At 52.6% G+C, this 25,076-nt stretch overlaps 1 protein-coding gene across 4 annotated transcripts; it reads left to right on the top strand.

The window, feature by feature from the left end:
* Positions 1–267: 267 nt before the first annotated feature.
* Stard10 (StAR related lipid transfer domain containing 10) lies at positions 268–23,649 on the top strand. Of its 4 annotated transcripts, none has more exons than XM_074083698.1 (7): positions 268–365; positions 734–1,053; positions 19,783–19,930; positions 20,530–20,633; positions 21,260–21,377; positions 23,019–23,071; positions 23,233–23,649. In XM_074083698.1, exons 2-7 carry the CDS (start codon positions 847–849, stop codon positions 23,479–23,481), a joined length of 879 nt encoding a protein of 292 aa, XP_073939799.1. In that variant the 5' UTR covers positions 268–365; positions 734–846; the 3' UTR covers positions 23,482–23,649. The 4 variants fall into 4 exon arrangements, with proteins under 4 accessions (XP_073939799.1, XP_020019509.1, XP_073939810.1 ...); XM_020163920.2 differs by having other exon boundaries at positions 23,236–23,649; XM_074083709.1 differs by lacking the exon at positions 268–365 and adding an exon at positions 441–461.
* Positions 23,650–25,076: the final 1,427 nt, after the last annotated feature.

Raw genomic sequence — 25,076 nt, forward strand, 5'->3', positions numbered from 1 at the left:
GTCCCCGCGGGAGGACAGCCCCTCCGGGGCCGGGTTCTCTCCCGGGGCGGACGGGGGCGGGCGCTAGGACCCGGCGGGGCGGGGCGGGGCGGGGCTCGGCGCTCCGTCAGCTTTACCTCCGCAGCCTGGAAAATACCGAGCGAGGCGAGCGCAGCCCGGGAGCCCTCAGCCCAGCCCGGAGGGAGGAGGGCGGGAGGGGGCGCGCGGGGCGGGGGGCGCGGGGCGGGGCCGGGCGGCGGGGACCCACTGCTCCTCCCCCCAGGGCCCCCGCGCGGCCCCCGGTCGCCCGGGCAGCGGCGGCAGCGGCGGCAGCGGAGGCGCTCGCACCCCGGCCCCGGCGGGCCCCGGCGGAGCAGCGGGCACAGGTGAGCGGCCCCGCCCGCGGCGCCCCAGCCCGCCCCCACCGTTCACCCGCGCGCATCCCGCGCCCGCGCCGCTGCCGAGTTAGTTGAACCTGTCCGGTCAGCACTGCCGTCCGTCACCTCGGGTCCCCCGGGTCCCGACGCGCTCCCGCGGGCCATCCGCACCCGTTACGCAGCCCCCGGGCCAGCCCCAGGGAAATCCGGGGTCGCTCCTTGGGGGGTGGCCCCAGTCACTGTCCTGTGCCTGCCCGCCCGCCCTGCCCCGGGGGACAAACCCCTTCCGAGCTCCAGCCGTCCACCAGTCCAGGACCCTGGGCAGCCCCACCCGCGCCCCCAGCGCACTGACTCCTGTCCCCAAACCGGTCTTGCAGGTCCCAGGAAGGTGGCGTCAGCATCTGCAGCCGCGTCGACTTTGTCGGAACCTCCACGGAGGACCCAGGAGAACCGGACTAGGACCAGGGCCCTGGGCCTCCCCACGATCCCCATGGAGAAGCCCGCGGCCTCCTCAGAGCCCCAGGGGCCTCGGCCAGTCCTGGGCCGAGAAAGTGTCCAGGTGCCCGACGACCAGGACTTCCGTAGCTTCCGGTCGGAGTGTGAGGCCGAGGTGGGCTGGAACCTGACCTACAGCAAGGCCGGTGTGTCAGTGTGGGTGCAGGCTGTGGAGATGGATCGGACTCTGCACAAGATCAAGGTAAGGTTGCCTTATTGTACCTGCTGCCTCCACTGCACCTTACTGACTCTGATCCTGCCTCAGCCGCAGATACCTGGGGGGTGCATCTGGGCCAGAGTTTCCGACTAGGAACCAGGAGGAGGCCAAGCCCCATCACACAGATGGGCCAACTGAGGCCAGCAGAGGAAATGTGACTCATCTGGCTCATTCAGCTGGAACCCAGGCATGCCCCTGTCTGCACCAGGGACCCCTCTCCCCAGAAAGCCTCCACCTTGTCCCTGACTTGAGCCACCTCAGGCGGAGACTGACCCCATTTTCTCCTTTTCTGGTTCTCTCTGCCTGAACTGGGTCTCCTGCAGGGCTTTGCACCCTTGGGTGGCAAGGATCTGATTCCTCCTGCCAGATCTCCTGCTCTTCCCTTCCCTCCCTGGCTGCTTCCCAGTCTCTGAGTCTCCAGCAGGGGCTCAGCATTGTAGCTGGCTGTTTCTGAAGGCAGGCCTTGGATGTCACTGCCTTTGCACAGGGCCAGGCTGGGGGTGAGCTTGGGGTGGAGGAGACTTGGGGTCAAGGGAAGTCAACTGAGAGGGCATTGACCTCACAGCTATCTCCCTGCTTCTGGCAGCCCCACAGTTCTCTCTCTTGGCTATGACAGGGCAGGCGCGGAGTTTGATGGGACAAAGGCTGGTGTGAAAACTCTGGTCTAGGGGCCTCAGTAGCAGGCTCTGACACATCTGTCATTGCTGTAAGTGCCACATTTTGAAGGTATCAGTCTCCCTGAAGAGGGCTCCTAGGGTAAGGCTGTGCCCCTACTCTCTTCCCCCTTCTGCTGTCCTCCCGAGGCTGGGGCGGGGGGCACATTCCTGTTGCCAGGGCCACGACACTAGATACTTTAGAGAGGTTCCCCCTCACCCCCTACCTGGAGCCTGGTCTCTGATTTAGCTCAGGCACCCTGGCCTCACACTAGGACTTGAGGTGTCTGACCTTTCCCCTTTGATCCTGTGCCTTTCTGCCTCACTTTGTCTTAATCATTTACAGCTTTGTCCATCTGCCCAGATGATCTGGCCTGCTCCTTTTGCCTTCCCCTTTCCCCTTCTATGACTTTCTGTCTGTACCCCTGCCATTTGACTCTGTTTGGGTTGACATGTGCACCTTCCCCTCTGGATGTCTGTCCAGGCCTGAGGACCCTAGGCTGGGCTGCTCCAGAGCCTGACATGTGTCTGAGCCTAAAGAGCAGAGAAGGGAGGGCAGGTGGTAGTTCCAGCTTAGTGCTGGCTGAGCTTAGGGTCCTGTTCTCCCCACAACATCCACCTACAGGACAGGGGCATTGGTTGAAGCAAGGAAAGAAAGGGGCAAAGGAACAAAGTGAATGAAGAGTGAGCAAGGAGCCTGAATGGGACCTAAGAAAGGCTTAAGGCTGAGAGGGTACAGAGTGGGGGGTATAGCTTCCTCTTGGGGCTGGCTTTCCAGAGGGGAGAGGAGAGGAAGGTGCTCCCACCCTCGGTCAACAGGGCGGAGCTGTCTCCTCCATCTGCCTTGGTTAATGAGTAAACCCAATCCAGTTTAGGGCTGGAGTTGGCAGGTCTTGGGACCAGGCTGCCATAACAGACCCCTTGTGGCCAGCTCAGACTTGGGAGTAAAGTTGTCTTGGAAAACTGGGTTATTGTGGGCTTTTGGGCAAGGTATTACATTCTCCCTAATAGCCAGAACCACAGCCTCCTTCCCTCTCAGGTTGAGCAAAGGCTGGAGGTGCAAGCCCTGTTTTATATTCCCCTCCTCTTACCTGGGGTGCAAGTGAGGATATTGAGGCCCAGAGAGGGACAGGGGCCAGCCCAGACACAGCCAAATTCCAGGAGAGTGGGCTTAGAGCCCAGATATGTTAGCCTTCTAGTCTCACCCCATCTCTTACTTTCTTCCCCATATTGCCCCAGCTTTGTTCCACACAGTGCAGGAGGTGAGCAGAGTCTGGGCTCTGGGAAGAGGCTGACACCTTGGTTATGGGCATCACCAGGGTCCAGCTCCCCAAGTCAGGCCTCTTAATATAGCAGATAGAATTCTGGGAGATGGGCTGAGGCCTCTGAGCTTCCTGTCCCCAAGATTCCAGGACTCCCAGGTTGCTATGCAGCTAATCCTGTTGTGATCAGAGCCCTTGCTCTGAGTCAAACCTTTTCTCTTTATCATCTACTTTACCCTCAGGCCAGTCCTGGGCAGTAGTAGACTTTCTCCAGGTTACAAAGAAATTGAGGCTGAGAGAAGTAATGACACTTGCCAAAGGTCATACAGTAGTCAAGGCAAGAAATGGAACCCAGGCCAGCTTGGCTTCAGAGCCCCTGTCCTTCTGTGCATGGCTCACATCCTTAGGCAATACTGTGGCCTTTAACCTCATCAATAACTCTTTGAAGGACTCCATGTTCTCATCACCCCATTCTTTGATGAATGACAAAGCTGAGGCCCACAAAGGGGAGTGGCTTTCCAAGGTCATACAGCAGGTTGAAGCCAGTCTCAGGGATGATTGGGTCATTCCAGGAGAGACTGGGACTCAACTGCAGGTGTCTGCTGAGTTTCTGCCCACCTCCCCTTCTCTTCTACCCCAGGAAATGCCTTATGCTCATGATTGGGGTGAGGGGGGCCCAGCTACCTATTTACCTGATTGATTTCTTCCTCCTCTTCTCCTTACCCCTGTGTCCAGAGGTTCATGGAAGCCACCATGGCTCTGGGCCTAGCAGAGCCAAGACAAAAGAAAGGGGCTGTTGGTGGTCATCTCCACCTTTTCCCTCCCTCCTGGCTTTCAGCCTGGCCTGGCTGCAGGCCTGTACTGTGCTCTGGGTACTATACAGGAGGCAGACATGGGCTCCTGATAGTCCAGGCCTTTTGCCAAGGCAAATGCTTGTATATGGATTCTGAGTATGAGGCAGAGGGCAGCTTGGAACCTGAATCCAAGTCTCCCAAAGTCCAGGACTGCTTCCTCACAGTGTCCTTGGTGGTGTGAGACATGGGAAATGTGAAGGTTGTCAGCCATTTAGCCAGGGCCAGTTGGGCTGTGGTGTCCTTTTGCTGTATGTGACCTTGGGTACATCCCTGCTCCACTCTGGGCTGTTTGTTTACCCGCCATTGGGCCCTCCTGACTCCAAAGACCTCTGAACTCAGTGCCTGGGCCAGGGCATGAGAGAGATGAGGAGTAGGGTGACAGACACCAGATGACCTGGCCTGTCTACCCCTGCCCTGCGTACCATATGCTCAGGTCTCCTGAAGTTTACTGCATGCCCAGGCTTGTATGTGACTAGCCATGTGAAACACAGAGAATACCTAGACCATTCCTCAGGTTTTCAGACCCTGGTAATTCCAGGTGACCCCTGCCTGCTGTACAGGCCACAGGTTCACAGGTAGATTCACAGGTTCACAGAGGTAGGGATAAGCCTGTTAGGAGCCAGAGCCCACAACAGGAGCAGGATGGATGGGCAGGGGCTTTGAGGGGCTTGGGTATAGAACAGGTGTAGGAGTTCTCTTGGGGAGTATGACTGAGAACCTGAGGTTCCTCTTGCCACAGGAAGCTGGGCAGTGGGGACCTGTCTCCACTGACTTCCGGTCCTACAGCCCCTCCTCTTCCCCTTTGAAGGAAGCTCTAGCTGCCCTGTCCCAGCCATGCCTCACTGTCCACCTGCCCTATACCACAGGTCTCCTGCATTCTGTGCTCTTAAGACAACACTCTGAGGGCAGGTAGAGTGGCTCAAGTGGTAGAACATCTCCCTTGCAAGTGTGAGGCCCTGAGTTTAAAGCTCAGTGCCAGCAGAAAAAAAAAAAAAAGACAGCATTCAGGTCTTACTCTCTGCTCCCCTTCCCCACCCCCAGCCCCTCATTCTCTCCCCCATAGCATTCTTGGGGATGTCCCAGGACTCTCTTAACAGTCTGTATGACTCAGAAGTCCTGTGGGGTAATCTCATGGAGCAGATGTGAAAACTGAGGTTCAGAGCAGGAACCTTTCATTTGTGAAAGGCCAAGTAGCTACACCCTGGATCAGAACCAAGGTCCTTGGGTCACCAAGGCTGAACTCTCTCCACTCCTTGGCCTAGTTATTAGTATGGGTGGGTCCTTCCATCTCTAGGATCCCAGGTAGTCTCACTCTCTGTCCTTGGGTCTCCCTGTGCTGTATCATTGTGGGAGGTATCCTGAGGGGACCCAGCTGGCAAGAGCCCAGTCTTCACTATGTGACTTTGGGGGTCACTTCTCCTTTCAGGATCTGTTTTCTTATCTGTGGTAGGAGATAAGGGGTGGGAGTTAGTCTGGTGTTTTGGCTTTGAACTAGGTGAGTTCAGGTCCTGGCTTGGCCTTTACCCCACTCTGAGGCTCATTTTCCCCATCTCTACAAGAAGTTGCTGGGCAGGTGATTTCTGGAGGCTGTCTGAACCTTAGGCCAGGATAAGGGGGGACTGTACTGCTGAACACAGGGTAAGGATGGACAGCTAAGGCCTTGACAGTCTGTGCCAGCAAAGAGGTCCCTGGGTGAGGACTCTGAATCCAGGGTTAGATCTGAGGATCCCTGCCCTGGCTCTGGCTCTGACTTGGCATGGAGGCAGTTGGAAAAAGATGTTCTAGAACTGGCATGGGGGACCAGGCTCCCAAAGAGCATGCTCCAGATAGTTAGTGTCCAGACTTTGGCATTGGAACTCAGAGAAGGGAGGGTCGGAGGTGGCTGGGAATGTTAGGGAAGCCTTCCTGGCAGGTGCCTGGTTGAATTGAGGATATAGGGAAGGTAGCACAGGATCCAGAGTCCTTACCATGTGGCCCTGGCCAACCTGCCCTTGCCTAGGCTTTCAGCTCCCTCATCTGTTATATGTGAGCAGTAGTGCTGCCAGGCCTGTCTTCTGGGACTTCTGGGACTTTTCATTTGCTCATTTAGTGACCATCCCCTGATAACCTCTCTCTGCCTTTCCCTGTGCTGGAGGTGGGGGATAGTTGGGACTCGTACCCTACCCTCAAAGGGCTCCAAGTTGGGTGCTGAGACAGACACTTGTTACAGGAAACCTAGAGGCATCTGAACTGAGCAGCCTTGGGGGTCAGGGAAGGCCTCACAGAGGAGCAGTACTCAGGTGGTCCCTTTGGAATTGGACAGAGAATAACGAATACAAGTCTGACAGCAGTGGGAGCATTCCATACACAGGGATGTCCAGAGACAGGGCAGTGCGTCTGTAGGTGGTTGAGTATGGGAGTTGGAGGGGATGAGAGGGCTAGACCAGGGCCCCAGGCCTCAGAGCTTGGAGATCCTAGGGTACCAGGGTTTTATGCAAGGAGGGTGGTGGGAGAGGCCACTGTTGTTATATTTGTCTGCCTTGGGAAATGGAGCTAGGGTTTGCGTCTAGAGAGATTTAGGAGAGACAATGGAGGGGACATGGTGACCACAGAAAACTGCAGTTATGTAAGCTGTGGCATGGGTTGAGGTGTAAGATGGTAGGGATGTGTAGCCCCCTTGGCACCTGCCCTGGGAGGGGTAGCATGCCTCCAGTCTGTGTCCCCTCTGGGAGCAGGGGAGCCCTCAGTTCCCAGGCTGGCTCTGTGCCCTCTACACCCAGCTCTCCAGGCTCCAGCTTTTAAACTTTAACGAGCCTCAGCTCGGTTTCCAGCTGAGAGTCTTTAAAGTTTCAGGAGATGAGAGAAAGGAGTGAGTCCTGGAGACAGCTGGGTTTTCTTTCTTCCTCTGCGTCCCCATGCCTGACTGGACCACCTGGAGCCAGAATTGTGGGTGCTATGGCCCCAGAGGCCTGGCACTTGGTGAGGATCTGCAACCTTGGCTGGTTTGCTCCAGATTGTTCCTGAGGGGCCAGTGGCCAAAGGCCTGTGTGCCAGGTGGCTACTGAGCCTGAATAGAGATAGAAACCTATTCCAAGACTGACCCCTCACCTTTACTCCTGACCTAGGCAGATGATTGCTGCTCTGGCAACAGGTAGGGTGAATTGGCTTAGACCAGGTTTCAGGCTGGAGGTGTCCCCACCCTTCTTGGTGCTCTCTATGTCCCCTCTGGCATGCTAAGGCTGGCCAAGATGCTCTGGGGCCCCAGGAGACTTACAAACATGGGCACAGAGAGTTCCATGCCAAATAGAGACTCCTCTAACCTGTCATTCAAGGAAGCCCCAAGGCAAGTGGCACCGGATAGCTGGTGCTGTTCTCTGGAGCTTTACCCTATCTGCCTTTCTGCCTCTCAGCTTGGGCTCCATGAAGGTAGGCATGTGCCTTGTGTCCTAGGGCAACTGAACGATGCCTGCACATATGGGAAGTAGGGGGTGACTCCCACCTTAGGTCTCATCTGTGGCGCCTGGGCCATTTAGTCTCACCCTATAGGTTTCATGTCACTACACCCATCTGCCACTGGCTCCCTGAGACCCCCTCCACCATCCCTTCTGTCTTTGGACCCTTCTAGATCTCCTGGGACCTGGTATTGGGTAAGAGAAACTGAGTCTTGAGGCAGAGGCCTGAGGCAGAGGGGATGGAGCTCCATTGTGTCTCCAGCATTCATTCATTCATTCATTCACACATGCACATATTTTTGGATTTTATATGTTTATTGAGTACATGCCAGAATTGTGTTATGTCTAGGAATTCAGCCTCAAACCACATGGACCAGATCCTGCTGTCATGGGTTTTACATCCTGAGGGGGAGCCAAGCAAAACAGAAGCAAACAACTAAAGAAGATGCCAGAGGATGGCTCTGTGTTATGAGGATGATGTGATGGGAGTGAAGGGTTCCATGCCTGGGGTTCTGTATGAGGAACTGGATTGTGGGTGGCTGTGGCTGCGTGTGTGTGACATGGCCCTCAACTGGGTGGACTATAAGCTCCCCCCTCCCCCCACAGAGGCAGGTATCAGGGTCCCCACCTCCTTTTTCTGTCCAGGGGACTGACTGACAAGGCTCAGTCAGTTCGTATTGAATGCTCGTGCCTGTGCCTACAGTTGTGTCTGTGTCTGAGTGTGAGACTGTATATCTGTGTCTGGCATTACTCTGTGTGTGAGTCACACCCCCTCACTGCAGGAGCAGAGTTGTCTCTGATCCAATTATGTCTCCTTAGCTGTCTCCTGGCAGCTCCACCCCCTGGCCCAGCTCTGGCTCTGCCATGGTTTCCCCTTCCTGCCTCCACTGCAGCCTCTAGGGCTCAAGATCCCCCTTTGACTGTGTTTTCTCTCTCTCTATCCCTAATGTCTCCACTTGTCTTTTTCCCTTTAGTTTTTCCCTGTTGTAGTTATTTACTCAACAAACTTCTTATGCCTTCTATCTACTCAGCCATCCAATGTACTGATGCTGGGGGCCTGGAGACAGATCAGACCTGGGTCCTGCTACCAAGAGATGCAAGGCCTGGCATGGGGAGACAGATGGAGACAGCGGCAGTCCCTTTAGAGAAGTGCTGGGATGGAGACTTAGGCTGAGGAAGGCCAGTGACTGACAGCATGGTGGAGGGAAAGGGGGCTTCACCAGGAGGCAGTGTTTGGGTGGGGCTGAGGGCCCAAAAGGAGTCAGACAGCGGGGAGAGACGGTCTGTGAGTTCCCCAGTGAGGCAGTCTGCCCAGGGGTGGGAGTGCAAGCTGAAGAAGAGGTGCTGAGGACTTCTTGGAGTTTGGATTTTATCCTGAAGGGTGAAGAGCGTGTGGAGAGCAGAGCCTTTCAAGCTGGGCAATGCTGTCATCACCTCTGGGTTTTAGAAAACTCACTGGCTGCAGGGGACAGATTGGTCGGAAAGACCAGAAAAGAGGATGTGGCTGCAGGGTCCAAGCAGTGATGGTGGGGCCTACTGGGGTGGGCAAAGAGGAGCTGCCAGGAAGTCTGTGGCTGAGCAAGGGGCAGAGTTGGTAAGAGGTGAGTAAAGGATGAGTGTAGAACTATGCCCAAGTGCCAGCACAGGAAGGGGTTGGGGAAGGGGTGGGCACCTCGGGAAGATGGTACCATGCCACTGGACATGGTGAGTTCAGGGGCCCAGGCATTGATGCCCAGGAGGGTGCTGAAGATGAAGAGGGTACTTACTAGGTCTTGGGGGTCATCATCAATGGGTGGTCCCTGAAGCCCTGGGAGGTGTTTACTTTCTTTATCTGTGTTAATGTCCAGTGGTAGACCTGACCTCTGCCTTGTCTCACTGGTTCCCCTGCCCCCCGTTCTCTGTCTGTTCTCCCTCCTCCTGTCTGGTTCCCCCCTCCGTCCCCAGGGCAGGAATGGAAAAGCTGGAGGACCAGAGCAGGAGGTCAGCCTCTGCGATGTCAGAGTAGGATATTCATCACTGCTTTGAGCTGGGGCCTGCTGCCTGATCCTGGGGTGGGGGTGGGGGTCCAAGGAAGCTGCTGGAGACCAAGGGAGGGAGGGGATGAGGCAGAGCAGGGATGAGTCACTCACCCTGGATGGAGAGCAGCAGAGAAGGGCTTGGCTGGGTCCTCTCAGGGAGCTCTGTGTAGGGGAGTCATGGCATGACTGCCACTCTACATCACAGTCTTGGGAGGCCCATTTTTGGAGAGAAGATGGGTTGGAAGTAGCTTCTGCCAGAACCTTTTCCCTTCAGAGGAGAGGGCCACAGGGACTGCCTGGCTATTTTGCAGGTGGGAAAACTGAGCAAAAGGAGGGGAAAAGAGACTTCACATTGGGCTCACAGCACATATACTCTGTGTCCTTCTAGCTAGCCCCCCACCTCTGGCAAAGACAGCCTCAACATCCCCTTCCTACTCCACCCAGTCTCCCCCAAAAAGTTTGAACTTCTAGCATGGATACCTCTGTGACAGTCCTCATCTGGCCAGGCACTGGCCCACTGGGATTCCTTGGATACCTCAGAGAACAGAGCCTGGTTCTAGGGGAGCAGTCTTGGGGTGGACTTTGGGTCACACTGGTCCCAGGTTGGTTCCTCCACTTTTCTGAGCCACCATTTGCCAAAGGCCATGATCTTCCCTCCTCCCAGGTAGCTGAAGGGATGGAATTAGATGAAGCTGTTAAAGCCTAGCATGGAGCCTGGCACAGTGGCACACCATTGATAACTTAACTGAATGGATGAATCAATGAATGGTTTGAGGTACCCAAGGGACGGCTCCATTTCTGGCCTTGTCCTTGTTCACTCAGGGTCACAGAGGTTACCTGGCTGCTGTATGTGCTTCTCCTTCCCCTGCCAGTGGCTGTTTCTAGTTCTCAGGCATGTGCCAGCACCTCTGCCAGGAGTTCTTCCCTGTCTTTGATCTGGGTGCCATCTGCTCTCTGGCCATTGGTTGGGATTCAGCTTTAATGCCCCTCCCTGTACCTGTATCTCGGCTTCCTTCTGTCCCTGCCCTGACCCTGCAGGGACATCATTGCTTGTGTACCTCCCCTTCATCCCCTGGCCAAGGGTGGGTGGCCTGAGTGCCCTCTGGCTCCCACTCCCAGCACAATGCCAGTCTTCTTTTATTGGTGGTACTGGGGTTTGAACTCTGGGCCTCAATGCTTGCTAGGCAAGCGCTCTACCACTTGAGCCACTCTGCCAACCCTACAATGCCAGCCTTTGGCAGAGCTCAAAGGCACATAAGCCCAGCCATACTCTGTGGAGTACCTCCAAGTTACCTGGCCGTCAGAGCAGGCAATATTAGACCTGGCTCAGCTGAGTCCAGGTAATAAGGACTTGGGAGTTCCATATGACACTTTTAATTAGGAAAAGAAAGTGAGGGTTTTGTTGTTTTTGTTGTTCGTTTATTAGAGAGGGTCTCCTTATGTAATGCAGTTTGACCTCAAACTCACAGTCTTCCTGCTTCAGACTCCTTAGTGCTGGGATTACAGGCATGTACCCATACACTCAGTGAAAGTGTGTTTTGTTTATATCTTGTATAAACTGTATTATAGCAATAGTAACAGGAATCCAAAAATGAGAGGTGATGCATATCTGTAGTCCTAGTTACTAGGGAGGTTGAAGTAGGAGGATTGCTTGAGCTCAGAAGTTTGAGGCCAGCCTGGACTATATAGCAAGACCCCTGTCTCAAAAAAAAAAAAAAAGAAAAATAAAAAATAAATCACTTAGAGCCTTTGTTCCCTGAAGTAGAACTTTTCCTTGGTTCTTCCAGCTCTCCTGCAAAGATGAAGATAATTCATACAGGTTTAAACCGTGGCATAGGTACCAGTTTGTATCCATTTAAGTTTGTATCTGTAGATGTTTCTCATATTGGTAGATTTATTAATTCACTAACATTTCCAGAAGCTGCTCCCCACCAGGCTTGTTCTCGGTTCAGAGGGTGCAAAGGCCCAGCGCCCTTGGTGCCTGCTCAGTCATCATTAGGGTGATGTGTCATTCTAACTGAGCTAGATCTGCTGATGCTGGTGTTCCAGGTTACTCTCCAATATAATTTGCTAATAACAAATGCAATAATATATCATAAATATTGTAATGACTTTCTCCTTGTTTTATTTTTTCCTGAGTATAAATTTCTAGTCTTGGGATTCTGGGAACTAGTTTGAAAGACACATTTTTATGATTTTTTAAGTATTTGCCAAAGCCAGGTAGAGTGGTTCATGTCTGGAATTCCAGCACTCAGGAGGTGGAGGCAGGAGGATCTCCAGTTGGAGGCCCACTGGGTTACATAGCAAGTTCCTGTCTCAAATGACCCAAAAAAAAAAAAAAATTGCCAAATTGTTTTCTAGAATAGTGGAACTATGTTTGCTGCCACTGTGTAACAGTCTTTTTTGGAGTACCTCAGGTTCTCACACATGCTTAGCACATGCTCTGCCACTGAGCTACACCGTAGCCCTAACTGTGTAACAGTATTACCTTATCCTCACAGGCAGTGGGTATTTTCTGTATTTTTGTTAATTTACTAAGTATCAATTGATACTTCAGTATTTTGTTTTTTCAGTACTAGGGTTTGAACTCAGGACCTATACCTTGAGCTATTCCACCAGCCCTTTAGTGTGAAGGGTTTTTTCAAGATAGGGTCTTGCCTGGGCTGGCTTCGAACTAGCGCCTGGCAATAATTTTTTTTTTTAAGATTTTTTTTTTAAGACAGAGGTTTTTTATTGTGTTGCCCATGACTGTCTTGCCTCAGCTTCCCAAGGAGTTGGGATTTATAGGCGCTGTATTATATCTAGCTAATTCACTTTTCTTTATCAAAACTAGTAAAGATCCTTTCTTTGCCTAGGGAGGTGGGGGTAGTCAGTACTGGGGTTTGAACTCAGGACCTCCAGCTTGCTAGGCAGGAGCTCTACCACTGAGCCATTCTGCTAGTCCTTTTTGTGTCAGTTATTTTTGAGATAGTCTCGCTTTTATGTCTGGAGTGGCCTGTACTGTGATCCTCCTATTTGTGCTTTCCCCATGTAGCTATGATGACGAGCGCATGACACTGTGCCCAGCCATTGGTTGAGATGGGGTCTCGTGAACTTTCTGCTTTGAACTTCAGTCCTCCCAATCTTCACTTCCCAAGTAGGTAGGATTACAGGCTTGAGCCACCATGCCCAGCTCAGAACTAGCAAAGATCTTAAAGCCAGTTGCAGAATCTGCCTCTTGGTATTTCTGAGACACCTCAACACCTGTACTCCTTTGTAAGAAGATGACAGCAGAAGTAGCAGTGATCCTCAAGACAGATTTATAGGCATCCAAGGGATTCTAACAGCTGCACTGTGCTATGGAACTGCACAGGAGCATTGTGGGCCATAGGCCTAGGCCCTGCTCCTTGAATTAGAGAAGCTCACACAGGTGCAGCCTCACAGCCTCTCTGTTGGCTCACTTGTCCATCCTCAATCAAGGCAGCAGGTCTTTTTTTTTTTTTTTTTCTTTTGCTGTACTGGGGTTTGAACTCAGGGCCTCAGGCTTGCTAGGCAGGTGCTCTATCACTTGAGCCACTCCACCAGCCGTTTCTTGTGTTGAGTATTTTCAAGATAGGTTATTGCCTGGGCTGGCTTCAAACTGCATCCCTCCTGATCTCTGCCTCCTGAGTAGTTAGGATTACAGGCGTGAGCCACCAGCAACTGGCAAGGCAGCAGGTCTGATCTGAGCATCGTTATATGCCAGGGGCCACCAAGATGAACAAGGGGCCACAACACTGCATGCAAATGAATGCAGTGAGCGCATGCCCACTGGGAATTTAGGGACAGGACAGGTTGCCTGGGTAGGGAACAGGCTGAAGTTTGAAGAGACATAGAAAGGAACCACTAAGGGGAAATCCCAGGGAAGCATTTGGGGCAGACCTGGAGGAGAAAGTACCTCAGGACCTCGCACAGCAGGGCTGATAAACATCTTCCCTGACCCCTCACGTCAGCTCCTTGAGACATCTCTTTTTTCCTGGGGAGGGAATAAGGGGAAAGTCTTGGGAGTCTCCATTCTAGGGACCCAGAAACAAGGGGCAGATGCTCCCTCAGCTCATCCTTGCGGGGCCTCTGGGAGGCGCAGAGTGGAGGGCCCTGAGCGGAGGGCCCAGGTACTGAGCCTCTGACCTACTATGCCCAGACAGTCTGTGCCTCTCAAATCTCTCCTGGTCTGACATGGTGACGGCAGGTCTTGGCGACAGGTTGTGGATGCGGAGGGCTGTCTGCCCCTCTCTGCCCACCCATCCTGTAGGGGGATCTTGGCATTTTTGGGGTGACCCTATATACCCCACTTTGGGTGTCAGCAGGAAAGCGCACCTCATGGGCAGGGCCTACAAGGTCAGGGAAGACTGTTGAGGCCTGGGCGGGAGGAAGGGCAGCCACTGGCCAGGGCTTTATGTGCAAGTCTGCCTTAATCCTCACAGTACCACTCCAAGGGAAGGAGGATCCCTGTTTAACAACGAAGATAATGCGACTCAGAGATTCCCTCATTTGTCCAAGCTAAGGCCACATAACCGGGAGTGGCAGGGCAGAGACCTGTCCCATGCAGACAGCCTAGAGCTGCTGGGTAAACTGTGAGCCTGGGGGTGCCCCATGGGGCCTGGCAGGGTAGTGTGATGGCCAGAGGGTCCTCAAAGCAGCTTCCATATGCAGAGCCCCAGTGCTCAGTTTCAGAAAAGATGCTTTTGAGCCCAGAGAGATCCCAGGATTGAGTCAGAGATTTTGCTCAGAGAAAGCATCGTGAGCAGAGCTTCCCTGGTCAGCAAGCTCTTCTGAATGCAGGGAGTGCTGTGTCATAACAACCACTTAACCAAGACAATTTTCATTTGTCAGCAGGTTCGGTTTAGCTGGGTGAGTGTCCTGACACTTTGGAATCAGGAACACCTGGACTCTGGTTCTCTGCTCCACACTGTTAACTGTGTGGCCTTGGCCCACCATTGTTATCTCTCTGGGACTCAGTTTCAGCATCCGTAAAATGGGGATAGTGATCCTCACCCACGTGTTTGGAGGATAAGAGCTAATGTCTACAAAGTGACCTTGAACTTCACTAAATTTCAGCTCTGAGGGGTCCATGGTTCAGGTTCTCCTGTCTGCACTGTGGGATGATGAATGGGTCAGTCAGTTGGAGTACATGGTAGTGGTTATTGAGGTTGGGATTACTGGTTAGGTTTGAGATTGATTTGATCCTTTGGGCCCCATCCCCATTCGGGAAGCCTTCCTCTCATTTGAGTCTGGTTCTGTTGGGAAAGAGATTAACAGCTACTCCCCTGACTGAACTGTCTGCTGAAATGCTTTGTGTTGAGAAGTTAGTTAGAACAGCCTGGGGGATATATCCCTTCTCTGGGCCTCAGTTTCCCTAGTAGTGATCTGCAGAGTGGTGGTTGAAGACATCTCTTCTGGGTTCCGAGGACTTTGGGATAATCCATGTGATCCACAAATCCCATGGGCAAAGATATTGGGGACCTCTGTGGGAGGTCTTGGGAGGGCCAGACTTGGGGCCACCTGGGTGCGAAGTTGCTGGTTACTGCCCTGGCCTTCGATGCTTTTTTTTTTTTTTTCGAGATACTGCGGCTTTGAACTCAGGGCCTTCACCTTAAGCCACTCCACCAGCCCTATTTTTGTGAAGGGTTTTTTGAGATAGGGTCTCGTGGAACTATTTGCCTGGGCTGGCTTCATACTGCGATCCTCCTAATCTCTGCTTTCTGCGTAGCTAGGATTACGGTTGTGAGCCACCAGCACTGGGCAGCCTTTGACTCTTAAAGCCAGGGATACAGCCTCATGCAGGGGGACCCGACTTTCTTTCACACCTCAGTTCAGCCTGCCCCCTGGATCTTGGGAGATAGGGCCATCCTTCCCCCAGTGCAGAGCCCTGCTTCTCTAATGCTGAGTGAGGGCCTCCCCAGAGAAACTCAGGGCAGGGAGAGGATCATGAGGGCTGATTGAGACACAGTCTGGGCCCTGGACCCTGCTCTGTATTTATCTATGTCTCTGACCTGCCTGAAATGCCCTACTCTGCCCTGTCAGCGGCTCAGCTCCTTATGTGTTAGACTCACTTGCTTTCTGCCCCCAGTTCTTGTGCCTCATTCCTCCAACCCTGCTCCTTCTGTTTTGTGAAATTATGTCCCAGCCCCTCTTACCATGCTACTTGGTGGGACCTCTCTGGGGCAGGCAGGCCTCAGGTCTGGCTCGCCTAAAGTTGGTTGCCTGACACACAGCAAGTTTCAGAAAGTAATCAATGGGTATGGAAGGGCTGGGACCCAGTTGAAACAAGAGAAGAACCAGGCACAAAATCTAAGAAGGTACATACAAATTCTACCTAGTCCTTCCTAGTGTGGAAGGGCTTCTCGTACAAGCCTACCAAATATAATAGCTATTTTTTTGAGTCTTCCGTTCTGTGCTAGGCATATTACATCTGTTATCTCATCTAATGATAGCATCCTCAATGATAGGTACTGGATAACATTTTATTTATTTGTTTTTTTGGTGGTAGTGGGGTTTGAACTCAGGGATTCACACTTGCTAGGCAGGCACTCTACCACTTGAGAGCCACTCTGCCAGCCCTTTTTTGTGTGGGTTTTTTTCAAGATAGTGTCATGTGAATTATTTACCAGCCTGGCTTTGAACCTCTATTTTCTTGAGCTCTGCTTCCTGAGTAGCTAGATTATAGGAGGGAACCACTGGTGCCCGGCTATCATTTCCATTTTTCATGCAAGCAAACTGAGACTTGAATTAAAATCTTGTGTCCAAGGAGAAGAGCTGGGATTGGACGGTAGGATTGCCTACCCCAAAGGCTGCAGGGATCTCTTGACCATCTTCCTTACTTGTCCATTCCCTTCTGCCTGTGGCTCTTGGGACCCTCAGGGTGCCCAGGGGTTCTGAACAACCTCACACTCATGGGGATGTCCATGTCCTGGGGATTTGGAGAGAATGAAGTGTTGGGGACACATTCTTTAATTTCTCTGGTGTACTTGCTCCCCTGGACCACAGGTTTCTCAGCTATAACATGGCTACAGTCAGGCTCTCTGACATAACCAGGCTTTAAAGGCAACTCTAAAGTAGAGAGCAACTCTACTTCAGTCCTGGTTTCCAGGGGTAGCGCCCAAGGTCCATCCAGATGAACTGACTCACCCAGGGTCCAATAGCTGTGGGTTCCAGTCACAGGTCTGCCCACAGTCTGTAGTGACTCAGTTCTACCCCACCACCTGTTCCTCCCAAAGCCTCTTAGAATTACACCTTGTGGGGTGTGGCCACTGCCAACAGCTCAGGAACAAAGCCAGATGTAATTTCCTCTGCTTGGTGCTTGACATCAGCAGTGCTGCCTCCTGGGGGCTGTAGAAGGGGCCTGGGCCAGGAACCAGGCCCGCTACTACAGGTGGGAGGATGCCTGCCCACACTCACTTGAAACGGGCCACCTGGCCTGCCTTTGTTTCCTTGGCTGTACCACAGCCCTACCCAGGGATCTCTCCTTCCCAACAGAGCCTTGCTGCTGGCTTTCCTCCACAGAGTCTGTCACCAGCTTGGGAAAACTTTGAAGTGTTCCTCTTTATCTTCAAGATAAAGTATTATGCAATGTTTAGGCCTGAGGGGTCCCTCTGCTGGCTTGTGGCTCAGTGTGCTTTCTGGACTTTTGGGCTCTGTAGCCACAACCCCAGCAATCTGGAAATGTTTGGAAGAGGGGGATGGGCAATGTCAGGGCAGTGTCCCCTTCCCTGCAGCCCTGGGTGCAGCAGGGCTGGACTGGGGGGTGGGGGTAAGCTTGACCCGAGGGCAGGCGTGATCCTAGGCTGGAATCTAACCTATGTAACTGAGTTGTATGGTCCCTTCCCTCCATACACTCACTGTCCAGGATAACATGTTTGAGGAGTTGCAAAGCCAAACCAAACATGGACTTAGAGAAATCCTGGTTTCCTTGGAACCAAACTGAGTGCTGCTTGATGGTAAGAGCACAGAAGAGCCCATTTGGAATCTGCTGCGTTCTTGCTGTGTGATCTGGGCCAGTGACTTCATCTTCTGAGCTCCAGGTTCTGTTTCAAAGCACAGGATTGGTAGATAACAAAAGTTTGTGTGAAGAGCAAGCATGTGCTGAATGTGGTACAGCCCTTGGACCTCCGAAGGTTGTTTGGATGCTAATAGCGATCTCCATCCTGCCTCTGTTGGCTTCTCCAAGCCCCTTTCTCACCACCAAATCCTTCCCACCCTGCCATTCATTTATTCGTCCGCTCGATCATTCATGTCTAGGCAGTCTCCTTCAATCTGGCACCCTTCTCCGCAGTCTAATTGAGCGTCTTGATTTTCACAATCATGGCACTTACGGGTCAGTTCTTTTGTAAAATGCCCCCCATTTGGGGTTTGTCTGATGTTTCCTGTTATTACTATTATGCACCCTTGGGGAGCTATCTCATATGTGCTATCTGTATTCGTTTTATCCTGTTTGTTTTCATTTCATGGTTGTAACTTGTCCTCTTGCTCATGATGTTCACCTTGAGCATTTGATTGACATCTGTCAGCCTTCTCCACCGTGAACTTGCTGATTTCTCTTTGTAATTAATAACTACTTGATAGGAAGTTACTTTGAAACTATGTGAATTCCCTATTCCTCATCAGACATTCCATTTATTCATTCATACCTAGATATACTTACCTTCCTTAGTTTACTCCATGGAATACAATGTTGCTATTATTATTTATTTTAGTACACCTTGTTTCAGATTTAGTTCCTGGTAGAGTGTTTAGTTTGCCTGGAACTATGGTTCCCAGGACTTCAGACTTTCAGTAGCAAACCCAGAGTTCTTATTAAACCTTGAGGGAGTTGCTCACTTGACCAGTGGGAGCCTTTCAGACTGGATCCTGTCTGCTGGATAGGGTCTTATCATTCTTTTAGTTATTTCCTTACTTGCTGGCTAATAAGATGTTACAGGTTCATCCTATACTGCTCTTGACCCAGCCCTGGAATCACCCATTTCTCCAAGAGACTATACCACACCACACAAAGTCATTTATAGCTGGTGTGTCTAGATCAGTCTGCAGTCCAGGGTCACACTTTACATGTGGTAGTTTCATCCTCTAAGTCTGTCTTGTCTGTTTTCTTTGTTACAACATTGACCTGTCAATATGAAACTGACCTGAAGAGACTGGGCCAGTAGCCCTGCTGAATTGCCCCTAGCTGGCTTTGTCTGGTTATATTCTCGTGGTATCACTTAGCTGGTTCCTCTGTCCTTTGTATTTTCTGTAATCTGAAGTTATGTGCAAGGCTTGATGAGTTTCTTGGTGCCTATAATATCCAACAGGTGTGGCAGCCTGTCCTCACTGGGAGAAGGAAGAGGCAATTCGACCCCTCTTTAATATGGTTGCTCTGTTTTTTTTTTTTTTTTTTTGGCTGTACTGGGATTTGAACTCAGGGTCTCAGTGCTTGCCTAGGCAGGCACTCTTACCACTTGAGTCACTCCACCAGCCCTTTTTTGGATTGGGTTTTCTTGAGATAGAGTCTCGCAAACTATTTGTTCCAGGCTGGCTTCAAACTTCGATCCTCCTGATCTCTGCCTCCTGAGTAGATAGGATTACAGGTGTGAGCCATGGTACCCTGCTTCATTTTCCCTGCTGAGTAAAAGTAGTATGTATGGGCTCCATGCACTTTCTGAACATACTTCCTGGGACATCTTTGTAGACTACACAAGAAAGCTCTTCTATTTGCTGAGGTGAACTTGATCTTGGGGTTGGGATCTTGAATGAAAAGAAAAAAAAATCACAGACCAAAGACACTGAGTTTCATCTAGCTGAGTGCAAAGTTAGGGAACCTGGTTCTGTTTTTACTTGCTTTCCAGACATGTGAACTGGGTTAAATCCCAGCCCTGCTGCTTACCCTTGGGCTTGGGCAAGTTACTTAACCTCTTTGAGCCTCAGGTTCCTCCTTGGATTTCTTATGTGACAGAGTTGTTGGGAAGGTTAAATAAAAGAACGTATGCTCGCCTGTTTTCTCCCCTAGATGGAGAGCTCTTTGAAGATGAGGCTAATAAGTAGCAAGATCTACAAAGATGTTTGTTGAATGAATAATAAAACATGAAGAGGAAGACAAGTAGTAGGGCCAAGTGATAAGGATTATGAGAAGAAAGAGGTCATCTTTTTTGCCACTTGCTTTTTCATTTCTGCTTCCATTTAACGTGTACCAATCTCAGGCTCCATGCTGAATCAACTGAGTCTCTGCCCAGGAGTAGCTCACAAGGGTGGGAGGGCACTGATGTAGATTCATCCTGGAAGGTCTGCCTGGAAAGGCTTCCTGGAGGGGGGTGGGGATGAGACAGGCAGGTTGTCCCTGGATAGTGACTTCTGGTGTAGCTAAACCAGGCTTGTGGGAAGAAGTGAGTCCATGCTGGGTCAGAGGCCCGTTCCTTCTTGTCCTACCCCTATGCTTATGTGTCCTCTGGTGCCCTGGCCAGGGCTCTGAGCCCTGTGTGATCCTGAAAGTCCATGTCTGTCTGCAGTGCCGGATGGAGTGCCTCGATGTGCCGGCAGAGACGCTCTACGATGTCCTACACGACATTGAGTACCGAAAGAAGTGGGACAGCAACGTCATCGAGACTTTCGACATTGCCCGCTTGACAGTCAACGCTGACGTGGGCTATTACTCTTGTGAGCACACTGATTCCAGCCCCCTTGGACTCTATCCTCACCACTGGCTAAGCTGCCTCTTCCCCACTCCCCTCTCTGTGACCACTCCCATGGCCAGGCTGCCCAGAGACCTGAGTGCTGAGCTCAAGGGCAAACACAAGAGTACACTCACCAACACACAGGCCTCACATGTTCATGAAGACACACCATACACAGACATGCACACACACCATTGAATGCAGAACCCACAGTCACATGCCATATATTCAGACAACTTTTTACGTGTACACACACACACACACACACACACACCACACACACACACACACACACACACACACACACACACACACACGCTCCCTCCCATTGGCTTGCATTCATATATGCAAACAGACCAGACTAGCAAGGAAAGGAGCAGGGATAAGCAGAGACAGTAGGGACAGTGTTCTGCTCTGACTTTGCCCTGGGTCTAGCTGTGGGACTGTGGTGGTGGTGGGGTACCTGTTGGGATGAGGAAGAGCTGACAGTTAACTAGGCATCCCGTTTCTGGCCTCTTCCTCACTCTCCCTTGCAGGCAGGTGGGCCAGTGGTCTAGCTGAACTGTCCCTTGCCGTCCACAGGGAGGTGTCCCAAGCCCCTGAAGAACCGTGATGTCATCACCCTCCGCTCCTGGCTCCCCATGGGCACCGATTACATCATTATGAACTACTCAGTCAAACATCCTGTGAGTCTACCTGTCTTCCCTGCTAGGTGGGCAGGGGAAGGTGAGGCAGGGTCAGGCCATATCTACCACCATGACTTCAGTGTGACTTTGGGAAGGCATAGGCCCGCTGGTCCCCAGTTTCCTTCCTGTACAGTGAGATAATGGCTTTGTATCCCTGATGGGACTCTCAGGATCAGAAGGGGGCAGCATGGACATCTCTGTGGATAAGGGGATGGGATGAACTGACTTCAGTTGTCTGGACTCTGGGACAAGGCTGGTGGGGAAATGGGCAAGTAAGAGGTGATCAGCAGGGTATTGTTGCCCTCCTGGATGGGTGGGCCACCTTGGTCTCCCTGGGCAGGAAGGATAGATAGGACAGGCAGGTATGGCTGATCTGGACCAAGGTTAAGTGCCCGTGAGCACTCATGAGCTCTGACCCAAGACTGGGGACTTTCCCGAGGAAGCAGGGAAAGGCTTAAGAGGGGCAAGGATAACTTGCTGTTTCCCTTTCTCTTTGCCCATATCAGGTCTGGCCTGGCACAAATGCTGACGATGTGAACTGGTGTGTGTGTGTATGTGTGTGTATCACAAAGACATCTCCTCTGTCCCCACCCTGAGTCTTACCTCCCTGTGCCTTCCATTCCCAGAAATACCCACCTCGGAAAGACTTGGTCCGAGCTGTGTCCATCCAGACGGGCTACCTCATCCAGAGCACGGGGCCCAAGAGCTGCGTCATCACCTACCTGGCCCAGGTGGACCCCAAAGGTGAGGGCTTGGCCCTGGCAGCCTGTCATGGGATCCTTCCTATACCCCAGGGGTTGGGCCTGATCTACTAGCGATCTGGAAGGCCATCTATTAGGAGCTGTTTTGTATTTGGGGGTATCTCCATCTCAAGCCAGTGATTTGAAAAGAATGGGCCAAGGTGACAGCCCCATTCCTCTGAGGAGGCTCAGAGCTGTCTTCTTGGGTTCCAATAGTCCCAGCAGACCTGTTTCTGCTCACTGGCTGCTCCTGTTTGCTTTGTCTGTCTTTCGGGCTCTTGCTTTGCCCATCCTGGAGCCTTGGGGCTTCCAAGCCTGTCCTCACAGTGGTTTAGCTACTCCCATGGCTGCTGTGTAGCTGACCACATGTCTCTGTCTGCTGAGACCCAGATCACTGTGGCCATCACCTCCTGTGTATCTACCTCAGTATGTCTTCAAGGTACCTGAGTTGCACTATGTCCAAAGCTGGACTCACTGTCCCTCCTCCGGGCCTGCACCTTCTCCTGAGTCTCCACCTTCCAGTCATCCTGCTGAGCACCTTTTGGCCTGCTCCTTCTTTCTCAGCTCCCAAGTCCAGTCCCTGATTCTTCCTGATTTGCCTTCTAGGATAGCTCCTGATCAAGTCATGTCTCTTCCTACTCAACCACCTTGTCTGGCCATACCAGCTATTGGAGGAATTTTTCTAAAATGCTCCTTGTGGCGCTCATCTGCTTAAAATGCTTCTGTGACCCACTGTTGCCCTTAGAGTACAGTCTGAGTCCTTCTCCAGGTTTTCCAGACCCTCCATACCTTACACTTTCCCACCCTGCTGTCCAGGCAGCCTTTTCCTCAGCTAGATGTCTACACCTGTCCTCCATCTTTAGCACTCCAGGGCTGTGTTACTGTCCCCTCTTCTGCCCCTGATGCCCAGGGGAGTGTGTCTCTGCTCCTTCCTCTGTGGGCCCATTCCCTCCACAGAATATCTTGCACACAGCTGGGCCCCCAGACAGTCAGTTCCTCTTTGGGTCCTCCCAAGGCTTGCCCAGGGTAGGTGACACATTGAATGTGGAGTGAGTGGTTGACTGATGAGTGAATAGAGGCTGGTTAAGCTTTGAGCATCTTTGCTGGGTACATCCCAAGTCCCACAGCACAGTGGCCCAGGCCAGGGCTCCCTGGTCCTCATCAACTGTGTGCATCAGGGAGTAAGACAGGTGGAGAGCTGAGTTGTGGATTCCAGGTCTGACCAGGCTGGGGTATTCAGCCAAGGGTCCTGGAAGGACAGGCAGAGGAGCGGCTGAACATCAGGGCCTCCTGTTAGAGGGGTTAGGTAAGAGAAGGGGTAACAGTGTGAGGGGAGGAAGGCTGTAGGCTGGAGCTTGGTGGGTCAGAATTTCAACCCCCAGTAGCTTATGGTCACCTAGGACCCTGTGCCTCTTCCATGAAGCCTTGAGGACAGAAGGGACAGAGTTGAGCCTGAGGACCTTGAGCACCTCATGTAGGAAGGAGTGAGGAGAGCACAGTCTTGTAAGATTGCGTCACTCACCTGCTTCTTTGGAGAAGAAGGTGGCCTCCCTGAAGCCCAGGCAGAGGGAGGGATTAGAAGTGGAACTGCGTGCCTGAGGCCACCTCTTCCTTCTCTCCTCCCTGCCCTTCCCTGCCCCCATAGGCTCCTTACCCAAGTGGGTGGTGAATAAGTCTTCTCAGTTCCTGGCTCCCAAGGTGAGTGCCCTCGGCGGGAATGGATGCTGGGGGCAGAGCTCTCTGGGGTGAGGGGGTGGAGTCAAGGATGGAGCTGGGTGTGGCTAAGACACCAGAGGGCCCTGGAGGGGCTGGGACAAGCTCTGGTCGTCACTGCTGCTCCTGATGCCTTGGTGGGTCAGCAGGCCATGAAGAAGATGTACAAGGCGTGCGTCAAGTACCCCGAGTGGAAGCAGAAGCACCAGCCGCACTTTAAGCCATGGCTACACCCGGAGCAGAGCCCGTTGCCCAGTCTGGCGTTGTCGGAGCTGTCGGTGCAGCACGCAGACTCGCTGGAGAACATCGACGAGAGCACAGTGGCAGAGAGCCGGGAGGAGCGAGCAGGCGGCGCTGGTGGGGAGGGCAGCGACGACGACACCTCTCTCACCTGAGAGCGCCCTGCTATCAGGACCGAGACTGGACTGGGGCCAAGCCTCGGGCGCAGAGCTTCCCGCACCTCCTTCCCTCCCCCACCCTGCCTCCTGGGGGCGATGGGCTCGGGCCCAGGTGGCGGTGAGGCCTGGCTGGATACAGCCCCAATAAATGATCCCACAGCCTCAGCCGGCTCATTCCTGTGCCTGCTTCCCACCCGCTCCTGGCCCGATCTACAGTTAACTTTTTTTTAACGCTATTATTGCTCTTCTGGCCTTTGATCCTCAATTTCCCCATGTGTAGTTGGGAGGGGGTTTGTCACCTCCTTGTCCTTTGTTCCTTTCTCCCTATCCATTAGCTCACTCTTATCACTTGGTTGTTTTTATGTTTACTTTGCTTCTGCTAGGCTCTTTGGATGACATCTGCTCTGAGGGAAGGAGAAGGTCTGGTCAGAGGTCAGGGTTCTCCTGGGTGACCTCTGGTCCAAGGCTCCTTGGGTCCAGCTGGGCATATGATACTCTCCCTAGCCTGGAGGAGGGTGGTCAGGGTTCAGGTGAGAGTCATGACTCCAGTGCAGTGGAGGGACCAGGCTCTGTGATTGTCCCCTTCCTAGGTCATGTCAAAGATTCGGAACTTTGTTAACAGGAACAGTCGGGCCCCTGGGACCCTATCCCTGGCCAGATGCCACCCCCCTCACCCTCTGCTCCACCTGGCTGCTCTGAGATCTTGAGGGAGGCTTGGGCCTACCCTGATCTCTGTGGCCCCTCTGCTGCCAGGTCCAGAAGTTAGCCCTGTATCCTGCTTCTCCCTAGTGTTTTTCACCTCAAGTTCTCTCTAAGGTCTGGCGCTGTTCTCCTCTCCTGGCAAGCTGCTGGCCTTAGTGCTTCCTGTATAAGGCACTATCTACTCAGAGTCAAGTCTTTCCCAGAGGAAAGGTAGATGGCAGGGGGTGGAGGGGCAGATTTACTCACTGAGACGGGTTCCAGTTCCACTTTGCCTAGTACTGGCTCTGTCACTTTGGGCAAGACCTGGAACTTCTTAAAGCTTCATTTCCTAATCTATGATCTGAGCTAATAAATTTTGCCTTCAAGCAAGGGTGCGAATTGAGAGAAAAGGATCTGCCCAGTACTTGGCCTGCCATGTAGCGGTGCACTAATTAATAACACCTTCTCCTCTTAGGGTAAAGCCACTATGCCCACCCGGGTTAGAGCTATTCTTCCAAATATCCCCATTATGCATATGGAAAACTAGAAGCCCTGAGAAGTTAAGGCCTCTGGCTTGGCTGGTCCCAGAGGTGCCCTGGACACAGGACCCAGAATGCCTGCTGAGCTTGGGGCTCTCACCTGTGTAAGTGCTGGGAGGAGAGGTGAGAATCTGTTTCTCTGGCAGGAGTATATAGCCTCAGGAAGGGAAACGAGGTGCCCTGGAAGAATGCGGTGTAGAAAGGCTTCTGGGGAAGGTGGTGGGCCATGGTGTCCCGCCTGACTTCCACGCCCCCTATCGTCCTAGGGTCGTGCGATTCACGGCTCCCGGGGCAGACTCACCAGTACCGGGGCAGACTCGGGGAGAGATGGAGCCTCAGCAGGTGGGGTTCGGGGTGGGCCTGGGCCTCAGG

This window comes from Castor canadensis, chromosome 1 (assembly GCF_047511655.1).
Source record: "Castor canadensis chromosome 1, mCasCan1.hap1v2, whole genome shotgun sequence".
In the NCBI taxonomy this organism is placed as follows: Eukaryota; Metazoa; Chordata; class Mammalia; order Rodentia; family Castoridae; genus Castor; species Castor canadensis.